This window comes from Galeopterus variegatus, unplaced genomic scaffold (genome assembly GCF_000696425.1).
Source record: "Galeopterus variegatus unplaced genomic scaffold, G_variegatus-3.0.2 Scaffold1889, whole genome shotgun sequence".
NCBI lineage: Eukaryota > Metazoa > Chordata > Mammalia > Dermoptera > Cynocephalidae > Galeopterus > Galeopterus variegatus.
In genome coordinates, this window is record NW_007728000.1 from 275,301 (window position 1) to 296,795 (window position 21,495).

General features: G+C 42.3%; 1 protein-coding gene and 1 long non-coding RNA gene across 6 annotated transcripts in view; both read left to right on the forward strand.

Moving 5' to 3' along the window:
• LOC103595923 overlaps positions 1 to 11,466 on the forward strand; it is a 73,182-nt gene extending 61,716 nt beyond the window's left edge. Inside the window, exon 3 of the long non-coding RNA XR_551001.1 lies at positions 11,081 to 11,466. This is a non-coding gene — a long non-coding RNA (uncharacterized LOC103595923). The remainder of the gene's footprint in view (positions 1 to 11,080) is intronic.
• A 2,708-nt stretch (positions 11,467 to 14,174) lies between these two features.
• SAP130 (Sin3A-associated protein, 130kDa) overlaps positions 14,175 to 21,495 on the forward strand; it is a 77,321-nt gene continuing 70,000 nt past the window's right edge. For 2 of the 5 annotated variants that reach the window (XM_008579457.1, XM_008579461.1), the window contains exons 1-2: positions 14,739 to 14,937; positions 15,736 to 15,853. In XM_008579457.1, the coding sequence (XP_008577679.1) occupies positions 14,866 to 14,937; positions 15,736 to 15,853 (190 nt within the window). In that variant the 5' untranslated portion in view covers positions 14,739 to 14,865. Of the gene's footprint in view, positions 14,260 to 14,738; positions 14,938 to 15,735; positions 15,854 to 21,495 lie in introns of those variants that run through there. The other 3 variants (XM_008579458.1, XM_008579460.1, XM_008579459.1) reach the window with 2 other exon arrangements.

The following is a 21,495-nucleotide window of genomic DNA, read 5'->3' on the forward strand; positions in this document are numbered from 1 at the left end:
GGACTTTGAACTTTGAGTAGCAACAAGTTAAGACTTTGCGGATGGAATAAATGTCTTTACTTGTGAGAGAGACATAAACTTTGGGGGCCAGGGATCAGAATGGTCGATTGTGTTCCCCAAGTTTTATGTATCTATAGCTTGATCCCCACTGTAACTGTTAAGAAGGTAGGAAATCCTACTATGGTAATCGAAAGCTGGGTCCTTGAAGAGGTGATTAGATTCTGAGGACCATGCCTAGTGAATGGTTTAAAAACGGCAGTCATGGGCATGATTCTGAGGGCTTAAAAAGGAAAGTTCATGAGGATCTCTCTCTCTCTCTCTCTCTGTCTCTCTCTCTCTCTCTTTCACTGCTCTGCCATTTTCTACTATGTGAGACCCCTGGGTCCCTGTTGCTACCACCAAGATTTTCACCAGATATGTTCCCTGGACTTTGGACTTCCCAGCCTCCAAAACTATAAGCAATAAATTTTGTTTTCTTACAAATCACCCAGTTCCTGGTATTTTGTTATAAGCCACAGAAATGGACTAATACAGGCCCCCTTTGACAGTCATGTGAAGCCTATGATTTCTTTTCAGAAAAATGTTCTTAAATGCATAAGATAAAAATACATAGGATTCCAAAAGGAAAAAATTACATGTGCACATTATTATTATCAAGATATATAAAAACAAATCTGTGCATAATAATAAGGGTGCCTTTATTAATGCATTAAATATCCCTGTACCAGCAAGCCACCAAAGAGAGAGAGAGAGAGAGAGAGAGAAAACAATATTTGTACTAATGCATTAAATAACAACCCCCATCAGTAAATCTAATAACCAATATACCTTGAGTATAGCAATGGTTGCAATTGGTATTTTGAGATAGTTTGTATAATGTGACTTGAAAATATATGTGATTTCTATTTGTGACCAAGTTGCAGGTAATACTGCTAATATGACTGAAATCTGTTGCTTACATTTATAATTGAAAGAAATAGCAATCTTCATACAGACATTAGTGAAAATAAATACACTTTCCCATCCAAGATCACAGACCCCCCCTAAATTCTATCCGTAGACTCCACTGCTCTAGAGTCTTTTTCATATGGAACCCAAAGGCATAGAGGCCGTTTCTTTTCCTTAGTCCCTTCCCTGCTAAATGTGGGGCCAGGGTTTCTCTAGTTTTGCCTATGGAAGGTTCTAGTTCAACTGGCTTGTTTCAGAAGGAAGAGGTTAAATCCTTTGTTTCTTCTAACTCAGTGGTTTTCTTTTTTTTTTTTTTTTTTTTTGTCTTTTTTACTGACCGGTAACAGGATCGCAACCCTCAGTGTCGCGCCTGTACCAGGGACCAGCAATGGGATCGCAACCCTCGGTGTTGCGCCCACACCGCACTCAGCCAGTGAGCGGGAACCGGTCTCCACATGGGATCTGAACCCTCGGTGGGAGCGCTGCCGTGCTCCCAAGCGGCGCACTCTCCAGTGCGCCACCGCCCGGCCCTAACTCAGTGGTTTTCAAACATTTTTTACTTACATGCCAATATGCACCTTGCATTGAGACCCAGTACACATATGCACAACTGAAACCACAATTTCATAAAACAATACTCTGCACATATAGCATATTAATTTGCTAGGACTGCCATAACAAAGTACCACAGACTGGGTAGCTTAAACAATAGAAATTTATTTTCTCACAGTTCAGAAGGCTGGAAGTCCAAGATCAAGGAGTTAGCAGAGTTGGCTTCGTGTGGGTCTTCTGTCCGGGCTTGCAGATGGCCACCTTCCTATGGTGTGCTCACACGGACTTTTCTCTGTGCACGCACATGCCCCTAGAGTCTCTCTGGCGCAAATTTCCTCTTCTTATAACAACACCAGTCAGACTGGATTAGGGCCTAAATTAATCACCACTTTAAAAGCCCTATCTGCAAATACAGTCACGTTCTGAGGTATTGGGGTTAGGACTTCAACATATAAGTTTAGGGGGAACACAATCCAGCCCATAATATATAGTAAAGTAAAAACAATTATATTTACATAAAATGTTGTTTACTAATACTTAAATACAACAGTATTTTAGTCCATTCAGGCTGCTGTAACAGACTGGGTGGCTTACACAACAGACATTTATTTCTAACAATTCTGGAGGCTGGAAGTCTGGGATCAAGGCCCTGATAGATCCAGCGTCTGCTGAGGGCTCTCTTCCTGGTTTACAGATGGCCATCTTCTGGTTGTAACTCCTCATGGTAGAGAGATCAATCAGTGATCTCATGTCTCTTCATAAGGACACTAATCTCATTCATGAGGGCCCCACCTTCGTGACCAAATCACCTCCCAAAGGCCCCACCTCCAAATACCAACACCTTGGGGGTTTAGGCTTCAACACAGGAATTTGGGAGGGGGAAATCATTCACTGCATAACATACAGGTGAAATCATTCAGTGCATAACATACAGGTAAATCTGCCCCCTCCAAAAAATCAGGAAAGATATATATATTGCAATGGATGTGCATGCTTTTTGATACATTTAATACAGCCTGAAAGACATGGGACAATACAATAGCACAGCAGAAGCACAGTCAGGCCTTGCTTTTGATTTTAATCAGACCAGGGTTGAAATTTTAGTTCACACTAATAGGTCATGGAAACAGTGATCATAAGAACAATACAATATTTCTACTGGACAGTTGACATTTTTTCATCTTACTGAATGTTTCATAATCATCTGTCATGTAAATAAGAAACCAGTTTGTTCTTCAGGGTCCACATCTAATTCCATTATCAACACATGGATATTTTATCTAAATATTTTTCTTTAATGTTTTAAATTTTCTTATGGGGCTGGCCGGTTACTCAGTTGGTTAAAGCGGGGTCTTATAACACCAAGGTCAAGGGTTCAGATCCAGTACAGGCCAGCTGCCAAAAATGAAAATAAATAAATAAATAAAATTTCTTATGGAAAGTTTATGATAATGAATAAAAGTTTAAGACAGGTAATGTGAGATGCAACAATGTCTCTAGTTTTGCTTATTTGAAGTATCTTCATTGTAATACTTTGTCCATATTGTAGCCAGAGAAATCAGCTTTTTTAAAAAACTTGCTATAACAATAATGTCTTTTGAACCCTTAAATATCCTATGTTGAAATCATGCTTTCCTTCTGGTTGCAAATTTAGTTTATTACTAATGCCAATAAATTTATTTAAGTAAGCCAATTTTGTTGCCCAAATACAACCTTTAAAATATTTGCCAAATAAGATTGTTTTTCAACTAGAAATGTGGTTCTCATTGTACTTCTACTCCACACTTGGTACTCTTCCTAGAAATCATGTGAGTAGGGTACAAGTGGATCTGGTTTGCCCCAGCCTCTGAACAGAACATGTCTAAAATTTGGCTATTCAGGAAACTTACTTTGCCTAAATAAAATTAACAACTTTTACTAAATATGATGTATGACAAATTTAGTAAAAGTTGTTAATTTTATTAACAAAAATTCTTTGGATACCAAAGTTCCAAGATGTATAAAACAGTGATTCCAATTAGCACTGCTATTAGCAGCACAGATATTAGTCATCTGTGCCTTGTTTTCTGGTCATATTTACTTCTCTGTCACTTCTAATTCTTTTACAATATTTTAGATTTAATTTATATTGTTCAACATTATACTTTTCCAATTTTCTAAATGTCTGTCTGTATTGGAGGATAATTTGTGGTTGGTTGGTTGGTTTTTGGCAGCTGGCCGGTAAGGAGATCCAAACCTGTGGCAAAGTGTTACAAGGCTGCGCTCTAACCAACTGACCTAACTGGCTAGGCTGTATTGGAGGATTATTTTATTTTACTTTTACTTTTTTCATGGTCATTCATTTATTTCACATTTGATTCTTATTACATTGGGCTAGGGAAGGAAAGAATCACACACCAGTGTATACACAGTCTTACTATTCTGTTGTATTTCAGACAGAATTGGGATCCAGGTCTAATTGTCTTTGAGTTTAGGATCTGTATCAGTCAGATCAACTACTGCTGTTGGGGGCTGGGGACTCCTGGGATAAAGGCAGGACATCAGCATGGACTTGACCATAGAAGGTTCATGTTCCAGGGCTCCCATATGGAAGATCTGAGGATGCTCCGTGAAGATCAAGAGGGTATGGGGGTGCTGGGGGTCAGGTGTGGTGGGGACCCACAGCAGTTACTGAAAGGGCTGAGCAGGTACAAGACTGCCACAGGCCTGGGGCTCGTACTCAGGAGGCGGGAGGTTCGTTGCATCTGCGCAGGTAGAACCTGAAAAGATGTTGTCCTCCCATCTATGTCCCAGAATCCAATGTAAGCCCTCTCCAAAAGGACAGGGCAAGGGTTTGCTTCTTGGCTTCTGGTTGGCCTCATGAATAATGTACTATAAAACCTGCAAACTTATCAACACTTGGAGACATTGTTACCAGCTCTTCTTTGTGCCCTTCTGCCTGAGACCTTGGCAATTCCTTTTGGTTTTGGGGGGGGGGTTGTTTTTGGTTATTTACTTATTTATTTTGTTGTACATATGTGTGGGGTACAATGTTGATTTTCAATAATTGTGTACAATGTGTGGTGGTTAGATCAGTATAGGTAGCTTATTTGTCATTACAATATGCAATCATTCTTTGTGTCCCTTGACCAATTCCTCATTAACCCCCCTCACTCTCCTCCCTTTCCTCCCCTTTTCCACCTCTAGTTTTCTAAAAGTTCAGCTTATTACTGTGATTGTTTTTTCTTCCTGTCTGTCTTTATTGTTCATTTGTTTATTTATAGATTCAGCTACCAGTTATGAGTGAGAGCATATGGTATTTCTCTTTCTGTACCTGGGTTGTTTCACTTAGAATAATTATCTTCAGGCTCATCCATGTTGCTGCAAATGGTAGAATTTCATTCTTTTTTATGGCCGAGTAGTATTCCATTGTGTATATATACCACAATTTCCTTATCCAGTCATCCATTGATGGACATTTAGGGTGGTTCCATTGGTAGCTATTGTAAATAGAGCTGCAGTAAACATGGGAATGCAAGTATGCCTTCAACCTGATGTTTTCCAATCCTCTGGATATATCCCCAGGAGTGGGATTGCTGGATCATATGGTAGTTCTATCTGTAGTTGTTTAAGGAATCTCCATACTGTTCTCCATATTGGCTGTACTAATGTACAATCCCACCAACAGTGCAGGAGGGTTCCTCTTTTTCTACATCCTTGCCAGCATTTGTTATTTTGTCTTTTTTATAACAGCCAGTCTGATTGGGGTGAGTTGATATCTCAAAATGGTTTTCATTTTCATTTCCCTGATGATTAGTGATGCTGAACATTTTTTCATATGCCTGTTGGCCATTTGTGTGTCTTCCTTTGAGAAATGTCAATTCAGCTCCTCTGCTCCTTTTTTAATTGGATTATTTGGTTTTTTGCTGTAAAGTTGTCTGAGCTCTTTGTATATTCTGGATATTAATCCCTTGTCAGATGTGTATTTTGCAAATATTTTCTCCCATTCTGTAGGATGTCTTCTCACTCCATTGATTGTTTCCTTTGCTGTGCAGAAGCTTTTTAGTTTGATATAATGCCATTTGTTTATTTTGGGCAATTCCTTTTGATACTATGTGATTCTTCCTCCTCCCAGTGAGGGACACTTCACACATTCAAGAAATTCCCATTTTTTCAGGGAACTCTGGATTTCCTGATCATTCCATAGTTTAATTAACTGGCCCAAGAGCTTTTTTGGTTCCTCATTTCCTTTTCCTCCTTTACATCATGGATGTGTCTGGTAATTTCAGTCTGAAGTGTCACTTTCTCCATTTTTATTCCTGAATTTTCTCCTGTGATTCTTTCCTCTGTAACCACAGGGCCTAATGCAGGGTAGGCAGAAAACTAGCATTTCCTCTGGAATCCAGTAGAGTCAAGAGGTGCTGAGTGTGGAAAGGTGTTTGCTCTTCTTTGCTCCTGGTAGTCTCTGGAGGGTAATCTTAGACAGAGATTTAATCTTAGACAAAGCTCTAAGTGCCATGAGTAGAGGTCGGTTTTGTTCATCTTATATTCCCAGCATGAGGAATAATGGCTGGCCTACACTATGCACTGAATAAATATATGATGAACAAATACACAAATATTCCATACAATAGTCTTGCCATATACATCAGACTTAAAGGGGTGCACAGCAGGCACTATCTCTACTCTCATTAATTTGGAATTACAAGTTCTACAAGCATTCCTATCAGTGCTTACTAATGGCACAGATTAGGTGAAATATATTATCACTTAAAGGAATTTCTGAATTTATTACCTCTTATCAAAAATCAAATGTCCTATATCCATGCATGATGGAAGAGCCTTTTTAAAATGTCTTCTTCCTTTGCCACACTCTATGCCATTAAAAATGATATTTATAAGGCATTTCAGTTAATATTTCCATAACTAAAAAATTTGGATGGTAACTTTATTTTTTTTCTTTCTCTGAACATATTTGAAGGGCTTATTCACAAGTTCAGCATGACTTAATTTTTGTATATTGTTTGAGATAGGTGTCAAGATTCAGTTTTCATTCCATATGAATAGTTATTCCAGCAACATTTATCAAAAAGATGATTATATTCCCACTGAATAACTTTGTGCCATTTTAAAAAGCAATTACTTGGGCCAGCCCGGTGGCGCACTGGAGAGTGTGCCGCTTGGGAGCGCAGCAGCGCTCCCACCGAGGGTTCGGATCCCATGTAGAGACCGGTTCCTGCTCACTGGCTGAGCGCGGTACGGGCGCAACACCGAGGGTTGCGATCCCGTTGTCGGTCAGTAAAAAAGACAAAAAGGAAAAAAAAATAAAAAAAATAAAAAGCAATTAATTATATATGTGGGGGGTCTATTTCTAGACTCTCTATTCAGTTCCATTTATCAACACGTCTGTCCTTACTGAAATAATACCACCTGTCTTGATTACTGTAGTTTTATAGTAAGTCTTGAAAGACTTGAAATCAGATAACGTATGTCCTCAGATTTTACTCTGCTTTTTGAAGATGTTTTGGCTCTTTTAAGTCTTTTGCATTTCCATATACATTTTTAAATCACCTTCTCAATTTCTGCCACGAGAACTTTCTGAGATTTTGTTTGGGATTGTGTTGAATCTATAGATCAATTTGAGGAAAACTGTCACCTTAACATTTAGTCCGCCAATCCAAACACATGGTATGTATCTCCATTTATTAAGGTTTTTTTTGTTTTTTTTTTGTTTTTTGTTTTTTTAAAGATGACTGGTAAGGGGATTTTAACCCTTGACTTGGTGTTCTCAGCACCACGCTAACCCAGTGAGCTAACCAGCCATCCCTATATGAGATGCGAACCCACGGCCTTGGTGTTATCGGCACCACACTCTCCCAAGTGAGCCACGGGCTGGCCCCATTTATTAATTTCTTTAATTTCTCTCTTTCAATCTCTTGAGGTTTTAAGGTCTTACACATATTTTGTTATGTTTATCCCTATGTATTTTATTTTTGTTGCTATTGTAAATGATACTTTTCAAATTTCATTTTGTAAAAGTTCATTACTATAATATATACAATTGATTTTTATATATTGACCTTGTATTCCCCTGAGCTTGCTATATTCACTTATTAGTTCTATTAGTTTCATTGCTATTATTGCTCTCTGGTTCTCTAGCTTACCAGGACACAGGCCCAGTTGGTTTGCTTCCTGGTCCAAACACCCTAAAGAGGCAGCTCCCCTTGTCCCATGTGAGCTGATTTTCCAGGGCCATCTCAGCTGTTCAAGCCTGTAGTGGTCAAGTGATTGCAATGGTGGAGGAAAAGGACAAGTCCAGTATTGTCATTTTAATTTGGGGTAATACAGGAACACCAGTGTTAAAACTGGCATTTTATTTTGAGTGAACAGAATTAATAAGATGAGGGGGAAAACATTTCAAATACAAACATTGGCAAATTTTACAAAATGTCTCTCTGGCCCCTCCAGACTTTGCTGCTTCTTTTGCCTTCAGTTCTTCCATCCAGGGGACCCCCGGAAGCTGCCACACTGGTGTCCCAGGGGGGTTTCTTGACCTCTCCGCTGTGTGTGGCTCCCTTCAGTGCAGCATTCTGGAGCACTATCTCTGAGCAGCAACTGCAATTTAGCCAGAACCAAACTGAATCCTTTCCATTTTTCTGTCACCAATCTGGGACGTAGTGTGGCTGTTGACATATTCTGATTCCTCCCCTTCCCCAGAGGACTCCTCTGCTGGGTCCCTACTTAGCTTTTCTTTTCTATATGGGGGCCGGGAGGAGCAGAGAGAAGGCTGGGAAGTTGTCACAGTTGAGGGATAAAGAGGAAGTAGAAGAGTGTCAGGAATGATTGGGAGACAGCTGGCCAATGTCTGAATTAATGACATTACATCCACAAAAAATGCAGGTATTGGAGTAGATAAGAATATCATGATTTAAAAAAATAAATAGCAAAGTGTACCCAAATACTAAAAAACAGCACTGACATCTCTAGAGAACTCTGTGCCCAGCCTATTGTGAGAGGAAGTCTTGTGACGTGGAGACATGTGGGTCTGAAATAGTCATCATACTGAAGTAATCCTTATCAGCTTTTCCATCTTTATTTTCTATTCTCGTCTGCCTCATAAAAATCAGAAAATTAAATGCAATATCTTCCCATTAAGCTGTAAACTTAAAAACAAATTAGAGAATATGAACATTAAGATCCTCTTAGTAACATTAAGTACGTTGCAGTGGCCCCTAAGTGTATTTTTGGATCACCTTCTTCCCAAATGAGCTGGACTGCAGCTCATGGCTTTGATGACCAAAGGTATGGCCAGTGAAAGCAGCTAGGCAGCAGGGGTACCAGGGAATTTGCCAAATAAAGTCTATAGAAGGGGTGAGAGGCAGGCCTGGAGCAAGACTCTGAGCCTGGGGAGACTATCTGCTGGTCTTTTATAGGGCTGCATGGCCTCTGTGTCCAGGAACAGGCTCATATCCCAACTGCTCTGAGGGCCTGGCCCCAAGCCACCAAGAGTCAAAAGGGAAAAGGCTGAGCATCTCAAAAGACCCCTGGAGTCTGCAGGGATTCCCAGGGGCCAGGGAGTGGATGTGAGACCCAGCCCTGCTGCCTGTTGGGGTTGTGCTAAGTCTCTGATGCTGACTGACTAGCCACTCAGAGTGTTGCTGGCCCTCAGCGTGGTGAACTCCAACAGCCCAGCCTCCTCCTGACTTCATGGAGATATCCAGCTTCAGTGCTTCTGCTCTGCCTCTCAGGCTCAGCCTGGGCCCAACCCTACGAACAGCTAATGGGGCTTCTCCAGCCTGCCCTATGGCTCCCCACCTCAGGAAGAGCTTTGCTTTCATTCTCAGACTCAATCCACCCTGATGCCTCTAGGTAGCTGACATGTTCCATCTGCCCTGGACCCACAAGTCCTACCTCAGTGTCAACCTGTATGGCAGGCTCTACCAACATGGCTTCCCAGGACATGAACTCCTGAGTGACATGGTAGCTCAAAGATAGAGAGTGTCTGGCCCAGTGTCAAACAGCTAACTAGTAGCAGAGTTGGGAGAGAAACCAGGTCCTCTGACTCCCAGGGATTAACTAGAAGTATAGTGTGGTGAGTGGAATAATGCCCTACCTACTCTCAAAGATGCCAGCCTGTGAATGTGTTATCTTCCATGGCAAAAGGAAATCTGCAGATGTGGTAAAGGGTATGGACCTTGAGATAGGGAGGTGATCCTGGATTATCCAGGCAGCATAGTTTAATCACGTGAGTTCTTTTTGGAGATGGGGGGAGGGTGGTTGGCTGATACAGGAATTGACTTGGATCTTGGTGTTATCAGCACATGAGTTTTTAAAAGTGGAGAATCTTTCCTGGCTGGGTCAAAGAAATGAGATGGAATAGGAAGGCTGTCTGGAATGAAAGTTCTACCCAAAGTAGGAAGAATGCAGTCAACCAACCTTCTCGATTTTCTCCAGAATTTGAAAATGATACAGAGAGAATAGAAGGAACAGAATCTGAAAAGCCTGAGCCCCATGAAAACCATAAGAAAGCTGATCCAGGAGTTGGCTGAAACCATGAGACAGAACAGGGCAGTGTGGAGTTCTCAGGGACAACCAACAGTCAGGGGCAGCTTGGAAAAGCAGAAACAGAGAGGCCAAGTCACCAAGCAGTGGGTGGAAGATGGGCAAACATCTCTTAGTAAGCCATAGCAACCAGCTCACCCAGTACCTGGACTGACCAGGAGCCTGTGGCTCTTCACCAATAGCCTACAAAATAGCTGCCCTAGGATTACATGTCATCCAACTCTTGGTGTATTAGTTATCTGTTGCTGTGTAACAAATTACCACAAACTCAGCAGCTTAAAACAACAAATATTTATTATGTTATGGTTTCTGTGGGTCAAGAGTCCAGGCATGTTTTAGCTATGCCCTCTGCTCAAGATCTCATGAGGCTGCAATTAAGGTATCTGCTGGGCTGAGAACACATTGAAGATGTGTTCTCATCTGGAGGCCCAACTAAGGAAGAATCTGCTTCCAAGGTCACTAAGGTTATTGGCAGAATTCATTTCCTTGGGTGTAGAACTGAGTGTACCACCAGCTTCTTGCCGTTGTTTGGCTGGAGGCTACCCTCAACTCTTAGCGGTAGCTACAGTTCCTACAGACCACCTGCAGTTCCTTGCCATATGGGCTACATGCTGCTTCATCAGGCCAGCAAGGAGAGTCTCTAGAGAGAGTCTGTTAGCAAGACAGAGTCATACATATGTGGTAAAGGAAGTGACATCCCATCACCTCTGCCATATGCTATTGGTTAGAAGAAAGTCATAGGTCCCACTACACTCAAGGGAAAGGAATGATACAAGGACATGAACACCAGGAGAGGATTGTGAAGGACCATCCTAGAGTCTGTCCACCACACCTAACATAGATTCAGTTGGGGTGGGAACAGCAGTACAGAATGTGGTGCTGGGAGGACTGGTGCTGAGTTTGGCCTGGGTAACAAACAGATGAAGATTATAAAAACAGCAGATGTGGGCAAGTTCAAAAGCTTCACATCCTTTATAGATGTAGCTCATTTAATCTATATTATAAAATGAAAATAAAAAATGGTATTCTCATTTTACAGATGAGTGGACTGGAAGGGACTAACCTTACCTGGCTGGAAAATTGGGCAAAGGGAAGTAACTGGATGGAGAGGAACCACGAAGAGTCAGTATCATTGGACCACCCAGGCTGTGACAGAATGAGAACTATCTGGATCCAGCAGGCCCACAAGAGTTTCACCAACACTTGTGGACCACTTGCTGACATCTGACTGACCTCCACAGGACACTTGCACAAAGAACCTGTCCTCTTTGTTGGCAGACAAAGGCAGTAGTTATTTGCTTTTCTCTAGAAAACCATCCAGCAGATATGGTGGCTGTTGGTACCTTTGCTTAATGCATTCAAACTATATTGGGTGGACAGCATCATTTTAAAGAATTCAAGACACTAATAAACCCTTGAAACTGACAATGGGTTTGAATACTTGAGTATGGAAGGTTCAGCCAGCTGGGGCACAGAGTGTGTCTTCAGCACATAAAACTCAGTGGGTGGAAATTCTAAACCCTAGCAATACAACAATGGGTGAAGCATCTATTTTCCTTTAAGTGTCCACTATTTGAGGAACTTTATTCATGTGGATGAATAAAGCAGTAGAGACTGACACAAGTAACTAAGGAAAACAGATTTCATTCATGTACTATGAATATGTTTGTGATTATATCCACCAAACATTTATTGAAACCCTGTTGAGGGGAAATATAAAGATGAGTAATTTCTCTTTCCGCCTACTCCAAGAAGAATATGGTTAGACACAGATCAGTGCTGTAATAGAGGTACTGAGCAAGTCCCATGGATGTATCCAAGAGGATGGACAGGAATTTGAGGAAGGCTTCTTAGAGAAGAGAGATTATTTTCTTTCCAGTTAAACATTGGTTAGACACAGATCAGTGCTGTAATAGAGGTACTGAGCAAGTCCCATGGATGTATCCAAGAGGATGGAGGAAGGACAGGAATTTGAGGAAGGCTTCTTAGAGAAGAGAGATTATTTTCTTTCCAGTTAAACATTATAGAATTGGTAGAACCCTACTAGATGATTGCTGAGGACTGAGGCCTACAGAAGGCATTTCAGGCTAGGGCAAAACGCTGAAAGCCAAATCGTGCAAAGAACTGGTAGAAACTGTTGTTGAGAGAGTATCCAGTGTTGGGAGAGGTAGGACAGACTAAATTACTAAGTCCTTTCAATACTGGGTTTAGGGGGTTGGAATATATTCTGAAATTACTGGAACATCATGAATGGGAAGGACAAACTCAGATTAGTGATTTAGGAAAAGAACTCTGTGAGGACAGATTGGGGGTAAGAAGAGATTCATGTGGGGGCAGCATTACCATAATCCAGACAAGAAATAAAGAAGGCTTGAGACAAGGCTATGGAAGCAGTTGGCATGAAGGGACAGAGGTACATATCAATGCAATATGGTGACTCTGGGAGATGGAAGACTGTGAAACAAGTATGAAGCTGAAGGCAGAAAGAATGGTGATGACACTAACCAAACCTAGGAATCAGGAGGAGTACATAGGTGAGGGCATCTCAGTAAAGGTGTTCAACACGTTAAGTTTGAGGGGCTTGTAAGACATCTATGTGGATTGTTAGAGCAGGTGAAAATGCAGGTGTACAACTCAGAGGTCACCATGTAGATAAAATTTTCAAGGATGATATTTGAAACTGTGGGAATACATTAAACTATTTAGGAAGACAGTATAGGCTGGCTGGTTAGTGGGTGGTGTTTATAACACCAAGATCAAGGGTTCCTATCCCTGCACTGGCCAGCAACCAAAAAAGAAAAAAAAAAAAAAAATGTTGGTTGGGGCGTTGGAGAATGGCATCTTTATGAGAAAAAGGACAGGAGTAGAACCAGGAGACAGCATGGTTCTAGAGGCTAAGGCAAGAACATCTTAAGAAGGAATTACTGATCAGTAAGTTAAACAAGATGAGATCTAAGCAAGGATCACTGGTTTGAAGTTAAGTAGGTATTGGCAACTTTGGGGAAGCAGTTTGAGAAGAGTGGCAAGAGCAGAATCCAATAAGTAGAGTCTGCCTAAGTAGAGAGGAGGTTAAAGTATAATATGCCAGTTACTTTCAGAAGTTTGAGAATGAAAGAAGAATGGAGGAAAAAAGTCGTTTGAGGAAGGAGGGCTATTTGAGACTCATCCTTACTCTCTGCTTACCAAGCAGTTGTCTTACACAACTGTGCATAATAGGAAGAAGGGATCTGAGCCCCATTTACTTTTTAAATAATCAACAAAACTCCAGGCCTAAATTACCATCTGGGAAGGGAAGAGGGGGACGTAATCTCTTAGGCCAAATTTTGCCTCAGCAGCTTTGGCTAAGACTTCTACAGATGTATAAATGTTAACCCTCCACCCCAAACAAAACCAGCCCCCTTCGCTACTTTATAAGCCGGCAAACTTGAGCAGGTGCACAGCTGCCTTCCCGGGTTCTGTACCCGGAGCTCCTTTCCGAGCCGGCCTGCGTTCACCCGGCGAGTGCTCGGCTCCGGGACAGGCCCGGCGCGAACCCAGTAGAGTCGTTCCAGTGCAGCGCGCCCTATCTTCCCACGAGGCTAGGTTTTGCCTGCCGTGGCCTTCGGTGGTGACATCTAATCCCACACGCGGAGCGGGGAAGCGGGCACAGTAAGGACACCCTCAGCCCTGCCTGCGAATCCTTTGGCCCGCTGCACTCAGCCTCCATTATTCTTTCCCGCCCCCACCGCGCCCCTCTTCGGGAATATGAAACCTAGTGCAGTCAGGCTGAAGCAAACGAGTGGGATCCACTATCGTCTCACTCGGCAAAAGAGAAAAGGCAGAACCGGCTCCAGACAGCAAAGGGGTGTGTTGCCCTGGCCTGGCCGCCTGGAATCCCCGCCCAGGCGCTCCCTACCTCCTCCCTGGCCCGCCCTACAGACGCCGGGGACTACATTTCCCAGAGAATGCCGCGGCCCCGAGGGGCGGGCCAGTCTGCTCTCCTACACACGCACAGCGGTGACTCGCTCCCCTGGAGGGGGGCGGGGCCTGCCCCGGCCAATAGGCGGGAGGCTCGTTACGGCGGCGGAAGCAGCGGCGCTGGAGTGAGCGGTGGGGGGCAGACTGCTATCGCCCCGGCGGCGGCTGCGGGTCTCGAGCCTGAGGTTGTCGGCCCCATAAGCGGAGAACGTGCGGGAGCGAGCTCGAGGCGGCGCGGCGGCCACTCAGCGTAACACACAGGTAATGGCGGGACGGGCGTCTGGGAGGGGAGGGGAGGAGACGAGGGGGCGGGGCGGCCGAGCCGGGCTGCCGCGTCCGTCCCGCTGCGCGTCCCCGGGGAAGGGCAGAGGTGCCTCGTCTTTTGCGGCTCGGATCCCGGCTCTTTCACACGCTGATCATGGTGGTTGGCCCGGGTGTCCTGCGGCGAGGAAAGGAGAGACACCGGGAGGGGTGGGCTGACCCGGGCGTGGGGGCGTGGCGGACGTGGGCCTTGGCGGGGAAGCGGACGGCCGGGGGAGCGCGGGTGGGCGGGCGGCCCAGAGAGTTTGGCTCCTGCAGCAGTTTAAAGTGACTCTCCACATCCGGGCCCTGCGCCCGCTGCTTTCAGACCCCGGCCGAGGCGGGGCCTCCCAGCTCCCCGCCCCCCGCGCCGGGAGCGCCTGTCTTCCTCTGCTATTGGCTCATCCTCGAGGGGTTTGGGCTGGCAGGATCGGGGGATAAGGACTGGAGCCAGCGGCGGCCGGGTGGCGGGGTTGAGGGGGCCGGCGGGGCTGGACAGCGGCGGGTCCCGGGCTCACTCTGGTACTAGTCCTTTCCGCGTCCTCGGAGCCTAGCGCTGCCGCCGAGATGGGCCCTCCGCGGCACCCCCAGGCCGGCGAGATGGAGGCTGGGGGGGCGGGCGGCGGGCGGAGGCTACAGGTATAGAGGCACACTGCTTGTCTTGTCGTGGGGCTTCTCAGAACGCCGCCCCCATCCCCGAGAGGGAGTCTCAGACACCCGAAGTGTCTGGAAACCTGTGTCCTCCGATCTCAGCTGGGAATTAGGGATGGGGTGGGGTTGTGGACGAAGCAGGAGAGACCGGCAGAGCTTGGCTTCTGAGGGAAAAACGGGGGTTGATTTTAGAGAAGGTGGAGAAGGTCTCGGGTTTCTGCGACTTAGTGGGGGTCTGAGAAAGAGAGAGAAAGAAGAAATCCGTACATGGAGGCCTTTGCAGAAAAGCATTTGAGAATTGCTTTTGCATCAGGTCTCGATGTAAGATTTCTAATCCTTTCTCAGGGCTGGGCATCTCCCCTCTGAATCCTTCTGACATACTAATCAGTTTTGCTTACCTTGGTTTGAGGTTTGAGTCTTTCAGGGACATGCCATTTTCCATAAAACTTTACACAGAGATGCATATGCATTGTGGTAATACCTATCCATCTGAATGTTGTACAGGATTCAATGTCGATTTTTTTAGCATAGCAATCCACAAGTATTTATGGAGGGTAATAGTATCCCCCAACACCAAATAAACGATGTTAATTGAACCTAGTACGTCAAAAACTTACTAATTTAGATAATGTCTGCAGTTATATTGATCACAAGTTGTTTTAAGTAAATGATGCTGCATTTGCTTTTGCAAGAGAAGATATCTTAGGTTCTAACGGTGCTTTAATTTCTCAATATTGATTCTAATCCCAGAATCTAGTGATAACTGTATGACTGTATACACTGCAGGTGGAAATGAGTTCTCAACAGTTTCCTCGGTTAGGAACCCCTTCTACTGGGCTGAGCCAGGCTCCTTCACAGATTGCAAACAGTGGTTCTGCAGGATTGATAAATCCAGCTGCTACAGGTGAGATGTGTAATATTATTCTATATTGTTTCCTGCTTTAAGAATATTGTGTTTTCCAGGGCCGGCCTGTGGCTCACTTGGGAGAGTGCGGTGTTGATAACACCAAGGCCACAGGTTTGGATCCTATATAGGGATGGCTGGTTCACTCACTGGCTGAGCGTGGTGCTGACAACACCAAGCCAAGAGTTAAGATCTCCTTACCTGTCATCTTTAAAAAAAAAAAAAGAATATTGTATTTTCTGACTTAGAAATTAGCAAATTCCCTTTAGGATTTTAGTAAATACTAGTTTATTGGATTTGAAGAAAGGGTATGTTTCTATTATAATTTAAACAAAGCTTTTTCTTCCTGTTTTAACCACTTTATTCACATGTACTAGAGCACACATGCAACTTATAGTAAAGCATGCCTATAGAAACTATTTTTTAAATACATTAATGTGTTCTCACGTAGCCAGTGCACAGGGGTATAGTAATAGTGCCATGAGGGAGCCCAAAGGTGTGTAAGACATAGGTCTTGCTTTTTAGGTGCTTACTATCTAGGGGGGAAGGTATATATACTTATATATGCAACTTGGTTTTCAGGTTTTCAGTTATGTACTCTTTTAGTAAGTGCTGTAGATTAGTGGTTCTCAGTGGGGGATGATTTTGCCTCCAGGGTACTATTTGGCACTCTCTGGAAACACTTTTGGTTGTGACAGCTAGGGAGTGCTATTGGCAGTTGATAGAAACAGGCCAGGGATGCTGCTAAACATCCTACGTGCACTGGACAGCCCCCCACAACAAAGAATTACTCGGTCCAGTCAGTGCTGAAGTTGAGGAACTCCTTCAAATACTCTTTTTCTCTATGTATTAAGTAAAAAGATAGCATTGCAAAATGGAATAAACTCCATTTACTATTGCTTTTTCTTCACCACCTGATTTTTATGTTCCTTGTGGTAAATGGTAGCATTGTCTACTCTGCTCAAACCAGGAGTTGAGGCATCTTTTTTTTTTTTTTTTTTTTTAAAAAGATGACCGGTAAGGGGATCTTAACCCTTGACTTGGTGTTGTCAGCACCACGCTCACCCAGTGAGCAACCGGCCATCCCTATATGGGATCCGAACCCGTGGCCTTGGTGTTATCAGCACCGCACTCTCACACCGCACTCTCCTGAGTGAGCCACGGGCCGGCCTGAGGCATCTTTAATTGCTCTTTGTCTCTTACCTATGAGCTTTGGGCCTTGTGTAATGTTTCAGCTTCATTTCCTATTACTTTTCTCCCGCCAACTTAGTTTTTATTATAAATTTATTTTAGTTCTTTTTAGACTTGAAGTTAATTTAAGCTACTTTATGCCTCCTGCTTGATGATATCTGCTCATATTTTCTGAATGAATGATGAAAGGTTCCCAGTTCTCATGACTTTTCACATTCTTTTTCTTTTGTCACAATCTTCCTTTGCACACAGTTATTTGGCTAATTCCTGTTCTTCTTTGAGGTTTCATCTTATATGTATTTTCTCTGGGAAATCTTTGCTGACTTGTCTTCCTCAACAATTCAGATTAGGACTGCTGCCTAGAATGTAGGATCATGTCTGTCTCATGCACCTTTGTATGTGCTATACTTGCTACAACATAAGGCACAATGTCGTGGCCAACAATTTCTTGTAGAGCCACATAAAGTTCTTTTTCTGTAATAAATATTTTCGACAATACTTTGTCTTTAGTACAGCGTCACAACAGGATGATTTAAAGGAGCGTAGCTAAGGAGAATATTTTTGGGTTTTGTTTTGTTTTGTTTTGTTTTTTTAAAAGATGACCAGTAAGGGGATCTCAATCCTTGACTTGGTGTTGTCAGCACCATGCTCACCCATTGAGCTAACCGGCCATCTCTATATGGGATCCGAACCCGTGACCTTGGTGTTATCAGCACCACACTCTCCCGAGTGAGCCATGGGCCAGCCCCAAAGGAGAATATTTTTGAACATCTATGCTTTGCAGGGAATTATACTGCTCATTAAAAAAGGTTTTAGTTAGCAATAATTGCCCTCAAATTTTGTAGAAAAGGAAATTATTGACTTAGACCAAAAGTGTCTGTAATTTTACTTGTGAAGAGTGTATATGTGTATATGTGTTCTTTCAGTTGTTCTTAAAAAGGAAAATAAAAGTTTTCTCAATAGCTAGGTGTCTCTCTTTGTTTCCTATTGCTCATATTAGAAGAGATGATTTGGAGTCCTAAGTATGTCAGAATTTCAAGTACTTCAAAGTTTAGACGTATAGATTACAACTGACTCTCTTAACTACTGCTTCAGGGTTGTTTTCTGGTAAAAATGAACTGAAATAAAAACTCCAAATGTCTGGAAGGAAATGATAAATGAATCCAAAAAGAGCTTAACAGAAAATGATTAATACATTCTCTTTTAATGAAGTTGTTAAAAATCAAAGTGTTCCTGGACAAATAGGTTTTGGGAAAAGTTATGAAATTGTTCATTTCCTTTAAAAGTTTAATTAGGGGAGGGCCAACCCCGTGACGCACTCGGGAGAGTGCAGAGCTGGGAGCGCAGCGGTTCGGATCCTATATAGGGATGGCCGGTGCACTCACTGGCTGAGCACGGTGCGGACGACACCAAGCCAAGGGTTGCAATCCCCTTACCGGTCACAAAAAGGACAAAAAAAAAAAAAAAAAGTTTAATTAGGGGAAAATCTGTTTTGACAATGGGGAAGGTTAAAAATCAATAGATAGGGGCCGGCCGGTGGCTCACTCGGGAGAGTGCGGTGCTGATAACACCAAGGCCACAGGTTCGGATCCCATAGAGGGATGGCCGGTTAGCTCACTGGGTGAGCGTGGTGCTGACAACACCAAGTCAAGGGTTAAGATCCCCTTACCGGTCATCTTTAAAACAAACAAACAAACAAACAAAAATCAATAGATAATGGAAAGACAGAAGTAAAACTGTCCTTATTCGCAAACAACATGATGATGTATGCAGAAAATCGTAAGGAATCTTTTTAAAGAGGTGTAAGAATTAATAAGTGAAATTAGTAAGGTTAGAGGATACAGGTTTAATGTAGAAAAATCAGTTATACATCTAAATACTAACAATGAATAATGAAATGAAAAAATGTTATTCATGTTAGTATCCAAAAAAAGAAAAACAATACTGAGGGATAAATTAAAAATATATATGGAAGACCTGGGGTTAGAAAACTATAAAACATTGCTGAGAGAAATTGTAGAACTAGGCAAATGAAAATGTCTATCATGTTCATGAGTTGGAAAACTCAGTATTCTTAAGATAATAGTTCTCCCCAAAGTGATCTATGGATTCAAAGAAATACTAATAAAAATTCCGGTAGGCTCTTTAGTAAGAATTGACAGCCTGATTCTAAATTTGTGTGGCAATCCAAAGGACCTAGAATAGCCAGAGCAATTTTGACAAAAGAAGAAGAAAATTGGAGGCCACTACTACCTAATTTCAAGACTTGCTATAAATCTGCACTAATCCAGACATTGTGGTATTAGCATAAAGACAGGAATATAGATCAGTAGAACATAGCAGAGGACCCAGAAATGGACACAGATATGTATGGTCAATTGATTTTTTTTTTTCTTTTTCCTTTTTTTGTATTTTTTAATTTTTTTTCTTTTGGTCAATTGATTTTTTTTTTTTTTTTTTTTTGTCTTTTTTTACTGACCCGTAACGGGATCGCAACCCTCGGTGTTGCACCCATACCGGGGACCGGCAACGGGATCACAACCCTCGGTGTCACACCCGTACTGGGGACTGGCAACGGGATCGCAACCCTCGGTGTTGCGCCCGCACCGTGCTCAGCCAGTGAGCGGGAACCGGTCTCCACATGGGATCCGAACCCTTGGCGGGAGCGCCGCCGCACTCCCAAGCGGCGCACTCTCCAGTGCTCCACCGGGCTGGCCCACGGTCAATTGATTTTTGACAAAATTACGTAAGTAATTCATTGGGAAATGATAGTCTTTTCAACAAAATAGTGCTGGAACACCAGAATATCCATTGGGCAGAAAAATCAACATTGACTCTTACCGTATCCATATACAAAAATTAATTTAAAACGTATGATAGACCTAAATGTAAAATTTCAAATTTCTAAAAGAAAACTTAGGAGAAACTGTTTCCGACCTTTGGGTAAGCAAAAATTTCTTAGGTCACAAAAATACTAATCATAAAAGAAGCTTTGATATTTTGTACTTAAACAAAATTTATAATGACTGCTCTTCAAAAGAGATCATTAAGAAAATAAAAAGGCAAGCCACAGATTGAGACAAGACATTTGCGATATATACAAGTATATCTGTAAGGGACCTATATCCTGAATATATAAATTTCTATAAGTCAATAGAAAAAATACAAACAGCCTGATTTTTTTTTAATGAGCAAAATGTTTGAATAGACACATCACCAAAAAAGCTATATGAATGCCAAAGAAGCTCATGAAAATATGCTTAACATTCTTAATTCTCAAGGCAATGCAAAGTAAAACCACAGTGAAAAACTACTACACATGCACTAGAATGACTAAAAGTAAAAAGACTGACAGTACAACCAAGTACTAATATGGAAGTGTGGAGCAAACAGAACTCATACATTATTGGTGGGAATGCAAAATGGTCTGGCTACTTCCAGAAACAATTTGGCAATATCTTATAAGTTTAAACATACACTTACTACACACCTGAAGAATCCCATTCCTTAGATGTTTACCAAGATTAATGAAAACATATGTTTATATAAACACTTGAATGTTCATAGAAGCTTTATTCGTAATAGCCAAAAACTAGGAAAACCCCAAATGTTTATCACCTGGTGACTGGATAAGCAAATGGTGGTATCTCCATATAATGGAATACTTTTTAGTAATCAGAAGGACCAGCCCATGGCTCACTTGGGAGAGTGTGGTGATAACACCAAGGCCACAGGTTCGGATCCCTATATAGGGATGGCTGGTTAGCTCACTTGGGAGAGCATGGTGCTGACAACACCAAGTCAATAGTTAAGATCCCCTTACCGGTCATCTTTAAAAAAAGAAAAAAAGAAAAAAGGACCAGACTACCAATATGCACAACATGGATGAACCTCCAATACGTTATACTAAGAAGCCAGACACATAGGACCACAGAATGTATAAGCTGTAGTGACAGAAAGGAGATTAGTGGTTTCTAGAGAGTAGAGGTGGGAGGGAGGGAATTGACTGCTACAGGGTATGAATGAGCATGTTGGAGTAATGGAAAATGTTCTGTAGCATGATTGTGTTGTAGTTACACTACTGTGTACTTTTTTGAAAATTTATCCAATTTTACACAAAGAATTAGTCAATTTTATATGTAAATTGTACCTCGGTAAAACTGATTGATTTAAAAATAGAAAAAAGATGAATGTACACTTCATAAAAGAAGATATATATGAATGGCCTGTGATCATATAAAATGATATTCAACATTACTACTCATCATAGAAATGCTAATTAAAACCACAATAAGATGCATAGCTCACACTCACTAGAATAGCTTTATATCAAGCATTAGTGAGAATGAGGAACAACTGGAACTCTCATACGCTGCTAGTGGGAACATAAAATGGTACAAGTGTGTTGGAAAGTACTTTGGCAGTTTCTTATGAAGTTAAACATGTACTTA